The sequence below is a fragment of the Centruroides sculpturatus genome, unplaced genomic scaffold (genome assembly GCF_000671375.1).
Source record: "Centruroides sculpturatus isolate CEXI.00-Female unplaced genomic scaffold, Cexi_2.0 scaffold193, whole genome shotgun sequence".
NCBI lineage: Eukaryota > Metazoa > Arthropoda > Arachnida > Scorpiones > Buthidae > Centruroides > Centruroides sculpturatus.
Window position 1 is genome coordinate 621,307 of NW_019384402.1, and position 16,413 is coordinate 637,719.

General features: G+C 26.8%; 1 protein-coding gene across 1 annotated transcript in view; it reads right to left on the minus strand.

Moving 5' to 3' along the window:
• Nucleotides 1-16,413, minus strand: part of LOC111618681 (protein ROP-like) — a 60,691-nt gene continuing 44,278 nt past the window's right edge. Inside the window, exons 11-14 of the mRNA XM_023360245.1 lie at nucleotides 9,208-9,317; nucleotides 1,971-2,072; nucleotides 1,806-1,897; nucleotides 1-210 (exon numbers count right to left, since the gene is read on the minus strand). Of these exons, the coding sequence (XP_023216013.1) occupies nucleotides 30-210; nucleotides 1,806-1,897; nucleotides 1,971-2,072; nucleotides 9,208-9,317 (485 nt within the window). The 3' untranslated portion in view covers nucleotides 1-29. The remainder of the gene's footprint in view (nucleotides 211-1,805; nucleotides 1,898-1,970; nucleotides 2,073-9,207; nucleotides 9,318-16,413) is intronic.

Sequence of the window (16,413 nt, forward strand, 5' to 3'; positions counted from 1 at the left end):
AATACATGTATACAAACACAATTGTATTATTATGAATAGAAATATAAAAACTTACCAATAATCACTTCCCAATTTTTTAATTCTTTGGTAATTTCATATGCACATCGCATTTCTGAATAACAGCAACCTCCAATGACAAATACAATCATACGAGGAACATTTTTTATATTTGGAGTATTTTTATCTTTGTGCCAGTGGCCATAACGAACACTAAAAAAGAATTATTGTATAATTATTTCTTGTTTATAACATTTGTTAATTTTATAATTTTTTTCATATATATTATATTATTTGGTAACTTGTACAAATTAAAATAACAAATCTAGATTCCAACCATCTTTCTTTATTATCTATATATATAACAAAAAAATGGGGGATTTATGAAATAAATAAGTTAAAATGTAATATTTAATAATAATTATAAACAATTATAAATAGTAAGACATTAATGAATTTAAACATCCGATATGCAGTAGTATTTAACAAAATAAATAAAAATAAAATGAGATTATTTATTCTGACATTGTCACAACACAGGGTTGCAATTTTTAGTCATATATTTTAGATTAAATAAATTTAAAATATGCTCTCTACCTCAAATTAGTAGTGGCTTGCCCCTGTACATCATACTTAGACAATAGAGTAGTGCCAGTTATCTATATAACACCTTTCAGAGGGAAAGTTTTGAATTGAAATAACAAGACTTCTAGTTTGTGTTGGAAGTTCATATATAGTTAATCAGGGCCTCCTGCCCCCTAATCTTTCCATATCTGATCTCGTCTTTCATCTATCTAACTCTGTTCTTGAAATTAAGGAAAAACAGATGGACAGACAGGCAACAGTGGGAATTTATAGGTGTACAATTTAAAATTGCAGCCCAAATTAAATTTTTAAAAATTTTTACACATTAACCTAAAATGTTTAATCAGAAGTTTTATGATCATTAAAAATGTGGCATTAATATCAGATATTTTTGTAAAGTTTGTATGAAATAAAACAATTAAATTTTTGAAATCTAAGGTAAAAAAATTTTTTTAACTGATTCTATTATAAGATAAAGTTTTGATTGTCTTTTTTTCTGTATGATTTTAATACCATATTTCTTCAAGTCTAAAATTCGTTTTTTTTTAAACCATTTATACTTGCTCAAAACAGATGTATCTGAAAATCAGTCATTTGAAGTCCAAAACAACAATCAGCAATCATGAGCAGACTATGTGCTGCATTATATACCAATAATGGGTGTTTTCAGCTATACTGCTTAAAGTTCACATCAGTTCAAATGAATTTGCTAGTAACCAACATTTAATTTAAACTCATTTTTAAACATTATAAAACCTTCAAGACATTACAATGCAGCATCAAACAGCATGGAAACACAACTGTTAAATATTCTTATTTCATTGCTTTTGTATTATTTTTCTAACTTGTTGCTTAACAAAGTTTCAATTAAAAAAAAATTAAGAATTTTATTTGATAAAAATTTAAAATTTATATTTAATTTTAATATTTTTTATAAATCTTAAAATTTGATTTCAAAATTATGTGCATCTTAGAAGTGAAAAATACAACAGCTTTTCCTCTTGATCAAATAAAATTTGATTATGTGGATGTTCTTGTGAATCATTTATTATAACAAATGCTTCAGCTTTTTAAAATGATTAAATATTTTACATGAAAATCAGTAAGAAAAAATGAGTGCACTGAGTAAGAAATATTTAGTTTATACCTAGCAGTTCCAGCTATTTGATTTTATCATAACCATTAAAGCATTAATATTACAATTTCTTCATTTAAAATTTTACCTTGTTGGTGCTGATCTACCATAATTTGAAGGTGCTACTCTTCCAGAGAGGAAAGGAAAATGTTTTGTATCCAATTTGTCCTCAATAGAATCCTGTTTTTATACAGACAAAAACATTAAAATCAAATTTTTGAACAAGACATTACAAATTTAATTTCTTACTAACTTCAATAATATCTTTGAGAACCGGTGTCCATCTAGACATCTGATATGTCTGTTCAGTTATTCGCTCCTTTCTGGGAACCTGATAGATCTTTTTCCGACTTCCCTTTAAATTGTTATTTTATGTTAATTATTTCTATCATTATCAATCAAATCATAAATTTATAAATTCTAACAAGAAAAAATAATAATATTTGGTCATAATAAATTAAATATATAAACATTCTTTTACATACTGTATTTACTCACATANAATATAATTTTAAATACTTATTTTTTAGTGAAAAAATGGCATGAAAAGCAAAATTGCATTAAAATGAGGTCGCCAGCACATTTTAAACACGCATTGAGCGGAAAATGCTTTAAAAATAGAATTACAAAAAGTAGTTTGTACCTTTAACTAATATACAGATTCGTGTTAAATAATGTTTCCTTCACTTAGTAACAAATGTAACATTAATTATCAAACGATAGTAATTTTTGACTGTAGGCCAAGTGGACCCTAACAGGGAGGGGGGCCTTTATTCGTGCGCGTTGCGAGTTGATCACAGGCCCGCAATCAGACATCGGACGGCGAGGGTCAAACCGACCACGAGTATTCGTCCGAATACGATCCAAGTTCTTTCGGATTGCTAACCTGACGTTTTAGCCACTTCGGCCAATACAATGGTTTAGAAATTATTTTGAATTGTACGAATGTGGCAAGACGATTGTTTCGATTGGAAGAGAGCACGCGAGAGTTAAATTTATAGAATCCGAAACTTACATATTAGACAATTTTCAAGATTTTTGTTGTAAATATTCCATTTCAAAAATTACTATTGTTATACATTGAGTGGAAGTATCTAATTAGAGCACTGCATCGAAATCATTTCCATCAAATTGAAAATGCCACAATCAATCAATTTTTTTTTTTACCATAAATGCAGATATCACCTGAAAAGTAATTGTTGACTCTTGTTAAAATTCGTTTCATTACATTCGTCCATGGAATGCCTGTTAAAAGAAAAAAGTCATTTAGTTAAAAAGAGAATCCCAATCTAAGTAAGAAAAGAATGATCTTAAGTTTTTGTTTGTAAGTGTAGGATTAAAGCACTTACCGTTTGTCATATTTTAGTTGATAAAATACAATTATGAAAGCTGAAACCACACACTACAGACATAAGTCACGTTGATACACTGTATGATAAAGACACTGTAATTATAGAAACCTTTCACAAAATGGCAAGAATCTATCAAAATATAGATATAAATCTGTTTGTGCTCACAGTCGGTGTTACACAATCTTGTGTAACACCGATTGTGTAACACGACACAGGTTGTGTTACACAATCTTTATTTGATGAAAAATTGAAATTAAAAATTTATCCCAAATTCATTTGTAAATTTATAGTGGTGATTGTGGCATTTAAAGAAAATACACCAACCTATAAATCGTGGCAAAAACGGTATTTTAAAACAGAGCGCACTATTCTGGGTTTATCTTCTGAAGCATCTGGTAGAATATCTTTTTATATTGACAAAATTAAACATCTTATCAGTAAATATTTATCTTTTCAGTTATGCAATGAAAAGAAATAAAATGTTGACAAGAAAACTTTACCAGACCATAATAGTCTCTAGTGGATAGGCAAATAATATTTATCTTTCACATAACAATAAGATAGTCTTATTATAACATATCAGTTCTTTCTTTTATCAAAAATACTTTTCTTAAAAACTTCTATAAACATGCGTCACATCTTCGCAGAATTCAACTTTTTTCAAATAAAATCAAATATATATTTGAGTGAGACATTTGGATTTGAAATTAAATAATTTGTTTCAATAGATGTACAGTACTGTACTTTAATAATAACAACAACAACAACAACAACCATCAACCATAATACTGATAAGTGTTTTATTGAAATGCATTCAATTATTTTCAATGTTTATATGGAATTTGTTACATTCATTATTCACACCTTTTATAGAATATCAGTAAAAACTTAACAAAATTTCAAAATATTTTAAAAAAACTGGAACAACAAAATGACATTTTAAGTGAATTACTGAACAATGTTTTCAATCATCATCATTATTATTATTTAACAAAATAAAAATAGAATATTCTTAATATTAAATAAATTTGTGATTGGCAGACTGACTGGAATATAACACATTTTAAGTAGTTTCTACTTAAAAACAATGCTTCTTTATTGTTTTCCATCTTCAACAAAAAAAGAAATTAGTTTTTTGTTAGTGTATAGATATACACAGAAAATTGAAAAAGTATTATTTTAAACTGTTGAATTTAAACAATTTCTTTTCCATTGTTATTTTAAGTGTGAGAAGATATTGTAAAAAATGAATAAAGACAAAAGGAGGGGGGAGAGATTAACTGAATAATGTACTGAAAATAAAGGTTTCAGAAAAATGTGTCATAAGTTTATTTGTTAAAATAAATTTAATAAATAAAAATGGAAAGCAGAGTTAATTTGATTTAGAAACTATTTATGCATAAACTAACTAAAATGAAAATTAATTAGCAACAAATATTTATATTTTTATGGTTTCATTCGTAGTTTACACTTCATTAATATTCTTATAAGTTTAATGATATAATTTTTTTATTCTAAATATTTCAGAATTAAGAATATCATATTGTTTTAAAAACAGAATTCTATGCTAATTTACTAAACACTAGTTTAAGTTGACAAATTTTTATTAAGAGATGTTTCTCAGTTCTAAAATTTACTTATTGAAGATGGAATTGAGAATTTTTATATTAAGAAATTACATTTCTCAATATGTAACATTCATTGTAATTATATACATTTAAATTGTTACTTTTAAAGTTGATGAGAAAATCAGACATGCTTTGATTTATATAGTCATCAATAAAGGGCTTACAGAGAAAGAATGAACTAATAACTGTGTTCAATCAGTCCAACTGTTACGCATTAAAGAAGAATAAAAAAAATTATCGTTATGTAAACAAATTCATAATTTACATGTTTAAAATGCTTACAATTAAAAATAAATTAGCATTTCTTGTTAATTCTGACTTCATTCAGAGATGAAAAGTTTGAATGCAAATGATATAACATCTCAATAGGATTTATTGCATGCGACATCTTTTTTTGGTTTTTTCATAACTATACACATCTATACACTACATTTTACATATACACAAACTATATATACATAGTAAAATTCTCTATTCAATGTTACTTCATTATTTCCAATTATATTCTTTCTAACTTGAGTAAGAAGAAAAGCATCAAGTTTTATTTCAGAAAGATTTGAATAAAAATTATAATTAACTTTACAGCACAATTACTGTGTAAAAAAGTAATATGTAGTTAAACAATTACAGAAATGGTTTAATACTCTACACATGTAAATCTAAAACTTACTGTTTCCTGTTTTCCGTGATCTAAAACACAATGTGCTCGATGATTTGACTGCTAAACAATGTAGGTCTTTTTTGATTTTGTTAATAAATTATTTTGATTATCTATAAATAAACTATAATCACAAATGATTTAAGTGGTGCAGATATACACATATATTATATGTAGATAATATGATTATTATAACTTTTAACTTTAGAATAATGCAAAATTTACATATACACCTAAATAGCTAAAAGAGCTGTTGCAAAATACAACTGTGATTTAGGCACATAAGACAATAATACAGATCATAACAATTCATAAGTTATGTTAATTTATGGAAACATTTACACATTATTTTTTTTTTCTGGTTTTTTATTTCCATTCTTTCCTTATTTGTTTCTTTCTTTTTTATTATGAATTCACATTATTAAGTTAAGTATGACTGAAATGTCACTTGCTTTTACTAGGCTAAGCATTGAAACATGGTTATTTGTGTGCAAGTGCATAGGTTGATATGATCTAAATTTAATGTAAGGCTTTTTAATATACATCTATATATCTAAAAATTAAACTGATACAAATAAGAAGTGGCTTATAAAAGTATCATCAAATCTTTCTAATTTTAAACATTAATGTTTGGAATATCTATAATTATTCTTGGATTTTTTTCCCCATGATTTTAATTCTTAGAAAGTAAAACTTTTCTGATAAAGTATTTTACGTTTAACGACAACAACAACAACAACAAAACTCAGAACAATTTGATATCTGAAGCGGCTTGGATTAAACTAAGTGAACACTGGAATTGGTCTGGCATTAGTTCTGTTAATGCACCATTCTGCTTGTATTCAGGGGGTTTGATAAACTATCAAACTTTCAGGGTCTCGAGTCTCTTTAAGAACTTTCCCGGTGTCAGAATGTGATCGGTACCTTTAATATAATCAAAATTTTATTATTTTATTAAAAATATACAAATCTTATTAATTCACAAACTTTATAAGATTAAGTTATAATTACATTTATATCTTTAATCTTTTTCTATTCTTATTTATATTTCCAGTTTCATAACAGATATATATATATTTATATGATATATTCTACAAGTTGCAGTCAAAAAGTTCAGAGACTAATCCAATAAAAAAAATGTTTGACATACATGTTAATTTATTGAGAGTTGTTGCCTTCAAAATAAGTTCCTTCTGCAGCTATACAAAGATTCCAATGCTTTTCTCAGTTTTCAAAACATTCCTAGAACTCTTTTTTTTTATGACATTGTTAATCATTCACTGTGATTCTGTTTGAATGTCATGAATGTTCTCAAACCACTGTCCTTTCACTACTTTTTCAGCCATGTAAATAGAAAAAGTCACACAATGCCAAGTCTAGTGAATAAGGAGGATGGGGAACCATGACCATTTTACTTTTGACGAGAAACTGTTGAATAGAGATAGCTACGTGAGCAGGGATGTTGTCACGATGCAACAACCACTTCTGAGCTATCAAAAGATCTGGTCTGTTTTTTGTATATTTTCACATAGGCACCTCAAAACATCCATATTAAAGGACTTTTGGAACAAATTCTTGATAAATAATTTCCACCCTATCAAAAAAACAATGAGCATGCTCTTGAGATTGTACCTCACTTGGCATGCTTTCTTTGGTCTGGGTGAGCCATGATTTTTCCACAAAGTTGGTTCTTTTGTCTCATCTCAGGGTCATAGCCATAAATCCATGTTTCATCTCCTGTAATCACTTTTTTCTGTTGCAGTTCTTTAAAAGAATTCATTTTATAAAGAATTGAAAATTGACAAGAACATGGATCTAATCTAAATAAAAAGAAAAACTATATGTAATAATGGCATGAAATTTGGCAGGAAGCTAAACAACAATAGTCTATTACACATCCCAGTTCATGCAAGTTCAGTACATGGCTGACTGTAGTGCCACATCACCAGTCCTGCAACTTTTTGACTGCACCCTGTATTATCATTATTAATTAGACTAAAATAATTAAAAAATGCTAAATCTCAATATTAGTTTGTTCTAAATATTATCAATACTTTATATTCATAACATATTTTTTTAAATCAATAATAATTTTTTACTAGTAAGAAAATGAAGTATAGTAAAAAAAATAAGAATAACATAAAATTTATTGTTAATTCACTATTACCTAATTATGTGATTAAAATATATTTCTTTCAGTTCAGAAAAAGCAGGTAAATTATTATTATTTAAGTCTATTATTTAGTAATTTTTTTCTATTATTTTAATCATTATTATTAATACACCATTTGAATTTAAACAAATAATTTAAAAATTAGTTTATTTTTACATAGTACTTAATTTCAGAATTAAAAAAAATAAAAAAGTTTATCTTTAAAGTATTTATATAATTACAAAAATAAATAAATTTATCAATATTTCACAATATTGATAAATTTCACTTTAAGTTCCTGAAACACCTTTTAACAATCAGACTTTCATTTTTAATTTAAAATAATATCTTTAACATCAACAATAACAGATAAATCTTGTGTGTAAAAAGTAAAACATGCTATATATACATGCTCACAGAAAGTAGAAAAAAAATTGCAGATAATGTGTTTGCAGATTATCTGTATAGTACAGTAAAAAATTAACTTTTATCATCAATATAACCTAATTAAAAATTTCATTTTTTCTTCCCTTGTATATAAAAGTTGAGTTTTCATTACAAATTTCATTTAATTTTACTCTACTTGTGTCAATTATTTGAAAAATTCACTTATGTGATTAAATTAATATTAGATCAAAATAATTGTTATATTGGTGATTATTTATACATTCATAAAATAGCTCCTTCAAAATTTTAAATTATTATAATAAAATAATCAGTCCTAATATGCACAAATCTTTTTGCACTTTTCAAAAACATAACCCATTTGTAAATTACAATTGTACTATATTCACATAATTTAATATTCAAATTATATTTATATTAAAGTCAAATGTTTGTTTATTATATATGCTAGTAAAAAACACAAGTGATAAAGGTATAGTCGTTTTTAAACTATTGAATTTGACACTATTTATGATAATAAGTCTCATTATATAGAAAATTTAGAGAGATTAAAATTTTATTTAAAGTTTTCAAAACAGCAATACAAATTTTGTTAAAAATGATCATTTATTCTACTAAATGTAACTGTTATTAATAAATGATATGCTTATGTATTAATATAAAAATAATGCAAAATTTACATATACACCTAAATAGCATGCATCTCATTCATTCACAGAAAATAGTTTCTTGTTATTTATAAAAGCAATAATGAAATACAGGTAACTTAGCAATGATTATAAATGTAGTTATTTTATATTAGTTAAATTGATATTTTTAATGAATATTAGCACATTCTGAACCATTAAAAATAAACTTTTTCCAGTCACACGCACTATAATGTTTTGGTTTTGTTTTCCATTCATCACATATTAAGGCAAACAACCATGTTTGCCTTAATATGTGATGAATGGAAAACAAAACCAAAATATTATTTGATAATATTTTGTGATTAAACTAAATAAAATTAGAATTGTATTAATAAATCTAATTTTCTTTATTTTGATCTCTAAAGTCACACCGCGTCCTATCCACGAAATCGTCTTATACCCAAGTAAATATGGTATTTTATTTTTTAAATAAACATAACAACAATCACATCAATTCCTGCAAGAGAAACCTTGAAATCTCTGAACTATTTAAAACTGTTTTTATTCTGCAATAAAGCAGAACTGATACAATTGTTACTTATTAAAAATTGCAGGTTAATATTAGTTCAAATACATAAAATTTTTCTTAAGTAAAAGAATGCTTACATCTGTTACAATATTCACACCAAGTGCAGCCATATTAGTAATAATAGCCTTCTCTGCTGGTGGTATTTGGGCATGTTGTATAAGTTTTGCTAAATTTTCTTCAGATATTCCTAGAAAATAAAAAAATTCTTATGAAATTAAAGAATATTTTAAATAAATTAATTGAACACTATTATGATTATAAATGATATTAAATAAATGTCTTTCATGATAACAGAATACTACTACAGTAGAGCCTCGAAAACTCGGCCTAATGTGGACCGAAGGGTGGCCGAGTTTGTGAAAATGCCGGGTTATCGGGAATGGCGTTAAAAAAATAAGTACGAAAGTCCTCAGAAAATACTGTACTATACTTGTATGTATTGTTTACTTGAGAATACAACAAAGAATAAACTGCCCAAATATCCTTAAACAAAGGAAAAGTACACCTTTTATGAAGGCATAGAGCCTTTACTACATGAAAATGAAAATTAATGAATACACTGTACAGTAATTTACCTGATAAGACAGACCTTAGAAAAATACTTTATGAGGCTTAAAGCTGTCTTCATCATGAAAATTAATTAACTAAGGATTTTTTTGCCCTGCCAGGGTGTGGCCGAGTTATCCGGAGTGCCGGGTTATCAAGTGCCGAGTTTTCGAGGCTCTACTGCACTAACAATTTTTGTTAAAATACTACATATCAAAAAGAATCACAATCAAAGTATCTTATCTTCCAATCTTCCTAAGAATTTAAAGAATCTGACAGCAATCAATTGCTATATCTATGAAACAATAATGCTTAATTTCAATTTGCTTTAAATACAACAACTATGAACATATATAAAATATCAATAGTAAGAAACAATAAAAATTATCCAGTTCATATTTTTGGGGTCAATCAAAGAAACAAGGAACAGACAAAATTCAAATTTTATAAAATTCAAGTATGCAAAATTACTGTTACAGTGTATCAGTAACTTTGCATTTGTTCAAAAGCATACTTTTCCAATGGATGTCAAGTACTAGTGAATGTTAAAAGATATAAGAAATGAAGAAATACAAACCTTATTGAAAATAGGATTATTACCTAGCTTCTTGTCAATTTACATAGTATATGCAATATACTTCTCTGTCTTATTTTCATAAAAATAAAAATTATAATATAAACTAAGTATTTGATTTGCACTGGAAACATTCCTACAAAACATGATGCAATTTGAAATGTCACGAATCAAACCAGAATTTTCCATTTGAAACCATTGAAATCTTCTCTGTTGAAATCATCATTTATGAAAATATCAATAGCTTCATTGATCAAATGCAGGACTTCAGAGTCATTTTGATTGTTGAAATTGGTTGACTAGATGTTTCTTTCAAAATGCATCCCTTGGGAGATGTTTGTGAATCCATCTGCATTAATTCTCCACTACTCATTACATAAGTAAGACAAGTAATTCACCTATGTCATTCTCATCAAATCCTTTCAAGTAAGGTTTTCTAACTAGGTTACCTATTTCTTGTCAAATTGTAGGAAATTTCTTAGCTTCTAAAATAGTACCATTCCTGTCTTTAATTCTGCTGTAAACAAATTAAGACACACACCCCTTTGATTATTGGTTTAATCCTATGTGAGAGCCAAATTAGATGAAAAATATTAAAGAAAAAAATAGTTTAGGAAAAAAATTATTTAAATTTATTATAACATTTTGTTGTTCAAATCTGGATAAATTTTCAAAAAAAAACTACTGATTAAATCAGCGATAAAACTGTTTCCCACGGACTTAGTTCCTTGTTGAGAGTGACACATTCACTGTGTCACTTGAACTCAACGTGTAAAAAATCATTGATTGGCCCCAACATATTGAAGCTTTTAATGAATAAATGGGAAAAACCCAGGAGAGATCCCATATAAAAACAGAGGGGACAATGATGATTGGCTTTTCCCGTCAGCAGATGTGGACCTTCTTGTGTGTTTGTGTGTGTGTTTGTGTGTGTCTATCTCTCCATCGCCATCCTTAACCCAATTCTGGATTAGCACCTGAAGTGAACCCAACCTGGATTAACACCTGAACTTGATCTCCATGAGAATCCTTTGACGAGGACCTAATCAGACTCCAGGTATTTATCATCACATGAACCTCATATAAACTCTCTCTCTCGAGCTGTTTGATAGTTTAGAGATAAGTAATCCTGTAAACAACCTTAACCTTGTAAATAGCCTTTATAATTAAACGAATATTTTTTAAATGAATAACCTTGTGGAGTGCATTTCTTCCAGAGTTCTCTTTCCGTCTCCCATCCAAATCTAACCTACATACGCAACCTCTCACACGACAGAACAAAACGGTTTCTGTGTCTGTCTGCAAAGACATAATGGTGTCAGTCCTGATGAAATTTGTCATTGCGATCTTAGNATGTCATAGCAACCATTAAGATTAAGATCATTTACCAGAACATGCAAAAAAGATAATTTAATCAGGTATTTTTCAAATAATTTAGATCAATAAAACTTTCTGATATAAAAAAAAATATATTGTAGTTTTAGAATATAGTGACTAAAGGATATCAGAATTTCAGAATAACTATTATTGGCAGTTATAAAAAAGTTTGAGAAGGAAGACAAACATAATTTCTGTTATTCTGGTTACATATATTATCTACAAATCAAAAGATTTTCCATCTAAAATGAAGTAGTGAAACTCAAGACTTTTTACTAAAATTCCATTTATTTTTAATATGCACATCAATATACATAAAAAACTATAATTATAGAAAACTTGTGTGAAAAAACTTACTGTGATACAACAGCTATATGTTGATGACGTAATTCTAGCCACAAATCATCATTTTCATCCAAAAGAACTTCTTTTTCTCTGACATCATTTCCACTAGTTGCTTCAAATTTATAAACATCATTTTCTATTGATAGTAAATCATATGCCATTGCTTGGAATGTCAGTTCATGAAGCAAAGGTGATACACAATCGAAACCACGATCTAATAATAGAAGCTGCGACCGTAACTTTTCTGGGCCCTTTAAATATTATTAAATAAAATTACAGTATAAAATTATATTATATACAAAATTATTCTTTTAATTAATTAAAAAAAAAATTTTTTTAATGCAGAATTTGAATAAATAAATTTAGTACATTCTAAAGATTATCTGATATGATTTTGTGCATAATCATTATTTGATGAAACAGTAAAATAATAAAAACTTAATAAAGCTTCAAAATAATGAAAATCTTAAAATTTTAGAAATGCATAATCTGACTGATAGTCCATAAAAAAATTTTTGTAGTATATTAATACCATTATTTTGACCAGTTGTATGCTTAACTTCAAAAGTATTATATGTATGTTCAATAATTTATTTTCATAATTCTTCATAAACTATTGCTATAATTTAATTTTTCAATTTTTTCATTGACTTACTAAAATAAATTTAGTTCTTTAATATATAGATAATGGACAACACAATTTTAAGACATTCAAGCTAATATCTCTTAAGAAAAATGAATATAATTTTCATTAGAAGATTAAATCTAACTTGTCGTGAAAATTTTTGACCTGCAGAAATATATCTCTGATTAGAAACAAGATACAAATTAATAAAATAAACATAGTAAAAACTGAAAGAAACAATAAAAGAAAAATAAAAGTTATTTTATTCCTCTGTATATCTATTTTTTGCATGTTGCTATTGATAAAAAAAACTATATATCAAGTTGTATTGTAAAATATTTTATGCAAACATGATAGAATAATAAAAAAAACCTTCAAATTTACATTGACTAAGAATCTTCTTTTCATATTTATAAAACTTCCTAAAATTTATAAAATGGTATTGTATTTTGAACAATTTTTCTTTATAAATTATACTGTTATATCCTTTCAAGTAAGGTTTTCTAACTAGGTTACCTATTTCTTGTCAAATTGTAGGAAATTTCTTAGCTTCTAAAATAGTACCATTCCTGTCTTTAATTCTGACCATATTTTGTATCAAACACCATTCATATATGAAGATTTCATCTCCATCCAAGAGCTTGAAATATTTTCTATGACATTATGTTAAAAGTTTTCCAAAATTTCTGCATAGTAGTTTTATTTTTTCCACAATAAAACTTAGAAGCTGTTGAAATGTTCAGCTAAGATAGTAACTTAAAATTTGAAAGGACTCCCTGATCCTTAAGCTAGATCAACGATCTGATCTTAGGAGGCAAATAAACAAAAATCTGATAATTCAAGATAAACTGGTTGATCAGGAGCACTGACTAAGAACTAGTCAAAGTCTTTGTTCTGTTTAACATAAGCTCTAATTTCAGGAATAGCAAGATTCAGAATGTCAGTCTGTAAATAAACCTGCTACTGTCCAACCTTTTATTATTGTTCTCTAGTGAACAGGAAGTCTATCTTTTGAGTATCTTCTTAACAGCTCTGGGATTTTCTGAATGATAGATAAGATTATTTGTAAAGTAAATCTCCATTTGCATTCCTTCCTAAAATTACAATTAGACTAGCTTCACTGATATTAAATCCTGATACAGATTTTTCTTTGGTAAAGTTTTAGTTGGTAGATGTTTCCAAAATAAGACAGACAGTTAGTTTTGTCTATGTTAAATACTTGTTTCACTTTATAACAACATTCACTAATAAGCTCTTTGCAGAAACATTCTGCAGCTACAATAATCTGCAATGGCTCATTTGCCCTTTAATAAAATGCTATTAGATGTGCACAAACCTTGAATTGTTCAAATGTTTCTTCCACTAAAACTTTCACTATCATCACTAGAGCTAGCACATGTGTGTGCTAAAAAAATCCTATTTAGTGGTACCTCATACTTTGAATAACTAACTTCAAATGCTTCAGAATTCAAATGCTAAATTCACCTCAAACTTCAAACGATGCTTCAGAGTTTGAACTGTGCAGACAGTGATAAAAGGTGCTCTAAGCCTAAATGCAATCTGTTGTGTGCCAGTCATTTCTTGCTCTTGTAATATACTCTTATGTTTTTTGATGCTTTTTCACTTTATTTTTGTTATGTTTAGTTATATATATTGTGTTATTCATCCATTTTTAACAACAACTTTCTGCAATTTTTCTTTATTGACAATTTTTGGGTACCCCATACATTTGTTATCCTTTAGTTCAAAATTTCTTGAACAGAACTTTTAAAACCATATTTAATATGTTTGATACATATTACACTTTTTTTTTTTTATGTTTATATGGTATTATATCCTTTCCAAAACTCAAAGCATAATATGCCTAATATACTTTTTATCTGAAGACATTTCAACTTGATTTTATTCAAACAAAATGTTTAAAGTAAGCTTATAAACAAAATACAATTGCACATTAGCAATGTGTTAAATTTTACAACTTATTATTAAATCACACATACAAGCAATGACAGCCAGTAAAAAATAAGCTAAACTTTCTCTAATCTATGCTCAATATAATTTTCACTTATTAATCATGGCATTCGAGAAGTGTGTAGAAGCAATGAAGTCTAAAATGAAGATTGTAATATTGACAATTTGAGGTGAAAAAGGAACTTATGATGAAGCATGAAAGCAGCACACATGTGGTGGATCTGCAGCTATGTTTAAGATCCCAAATTGGACAATGTGAAACAAGTTAATAAATAATAAAATGAAAATTGCAGTATTTTATTTATTGCTTTTGTGTTTTAATTTAATATGAGGACATTTCATTGTTATTTTTACCTTAAATTACATGTATTTGCTGTTTTAAGTTTATTGAAATGAGTATTGTTTAGAGTCAGGAAATAGATCAACTCACTTTCCATTATTTCTAATGGAAAAAATTGCTTTGAATTTTAAATGATTCAGAGTTTAAACAGCCAGCTGAAATGAATTAAATTTGAAGTACAAGGCACCATTGTAACTTTTAACTTTTATAACTGCTTATATGATTTTTAGTATTATTCTGAAACAAGTAATTTATAAATTTACTTACAATTACATTTGTATGTAAAATGATTTGCATACAAATGTATTTGCATATTTAAAATTAGAAATAGGCTCACCGTTTTTGGAAAGTATGTAAAGAAGGATAATTCTAATTTTATCAGCATTTGTAACATTTCCATCTAATAAAATAGGAACAATATTTCTCATTGGATCCTTTATTTTTTCTCCTTCAGCATCAGTTCCCATAGCCAGATCCTATTAAATATATAATATAAAATAAATTTTATGTTCTAAATACTACTATATAATTACATATCATTAAGCTAACAGATTGCTAAAAAGTAATTTAAATAATATAAACTTTTTAAATGTATATTTTAGAATTATATTAATAAACTAAAAATGAAAATAATGATCTTAAAAATATTAATTCCATCAGAAATAGTTAACTGTTGATTGATTTTACTTTTCATTAGTTTTTTTATTTCAGATATTATTAGATGTATCACCTATATCTATTATCAACAAGCATTATTTTTTTAAAACATTTCTTTTAATTTTACAAATTGATGCCAATGATACTATCAAGGAGAAAGTCTTTGAACAATAGATATCCCAGTTAAGAACAGTGATAGATAGTGTGTATGTTTATGTAAGAGATCTAAATTAGCCAAACCTTGACATAGCATGTTTCTAAACAGTGTAACTCTCAAAGTACAAATGACAACTTGTAAATACAAACTGCAACTCAAAAACTTTTAGAAAAATTGTTTTTAAAAGAGTACTGTGTACTACATCTAGTAGCTGACACTAACTACATAGCATTGTCATAGATGTCATCTTCTGTAACATGTGACCAGACTTCAACAGCTGTTCAGTGATTTGTGAGTATAAACTTTTTTCAAATAAAGATTTTTCATTGGCATCTTGGAGGAGCAGAGAGTGGCAATTAAATTGCATGTTAAAACCTGAAAAAATACTGTGGAAACAATCAAACTAATTAATAAGGCATANATTAATACATAAGCTTGTATTTTCTTACATTTCCAATTGTAAATATCACAAAGAAATATCAGCAAGTTTTTAAAACTTATTTAGATTCTTAAATATTTGTGGATAACTAATTTGTCTATTGAAACTGTTAGAATATAATTTTATGATTTAGTTAACAGAAAAATATGAGAGATTCAACCAAGCAAAAGTATTTTTGTGTACGTGGGTTGTTCAAAAAGTTCCCAAACTTTTTGAATAGTGCACCTCCAGTTGGTTATTTTTTAATCCGCT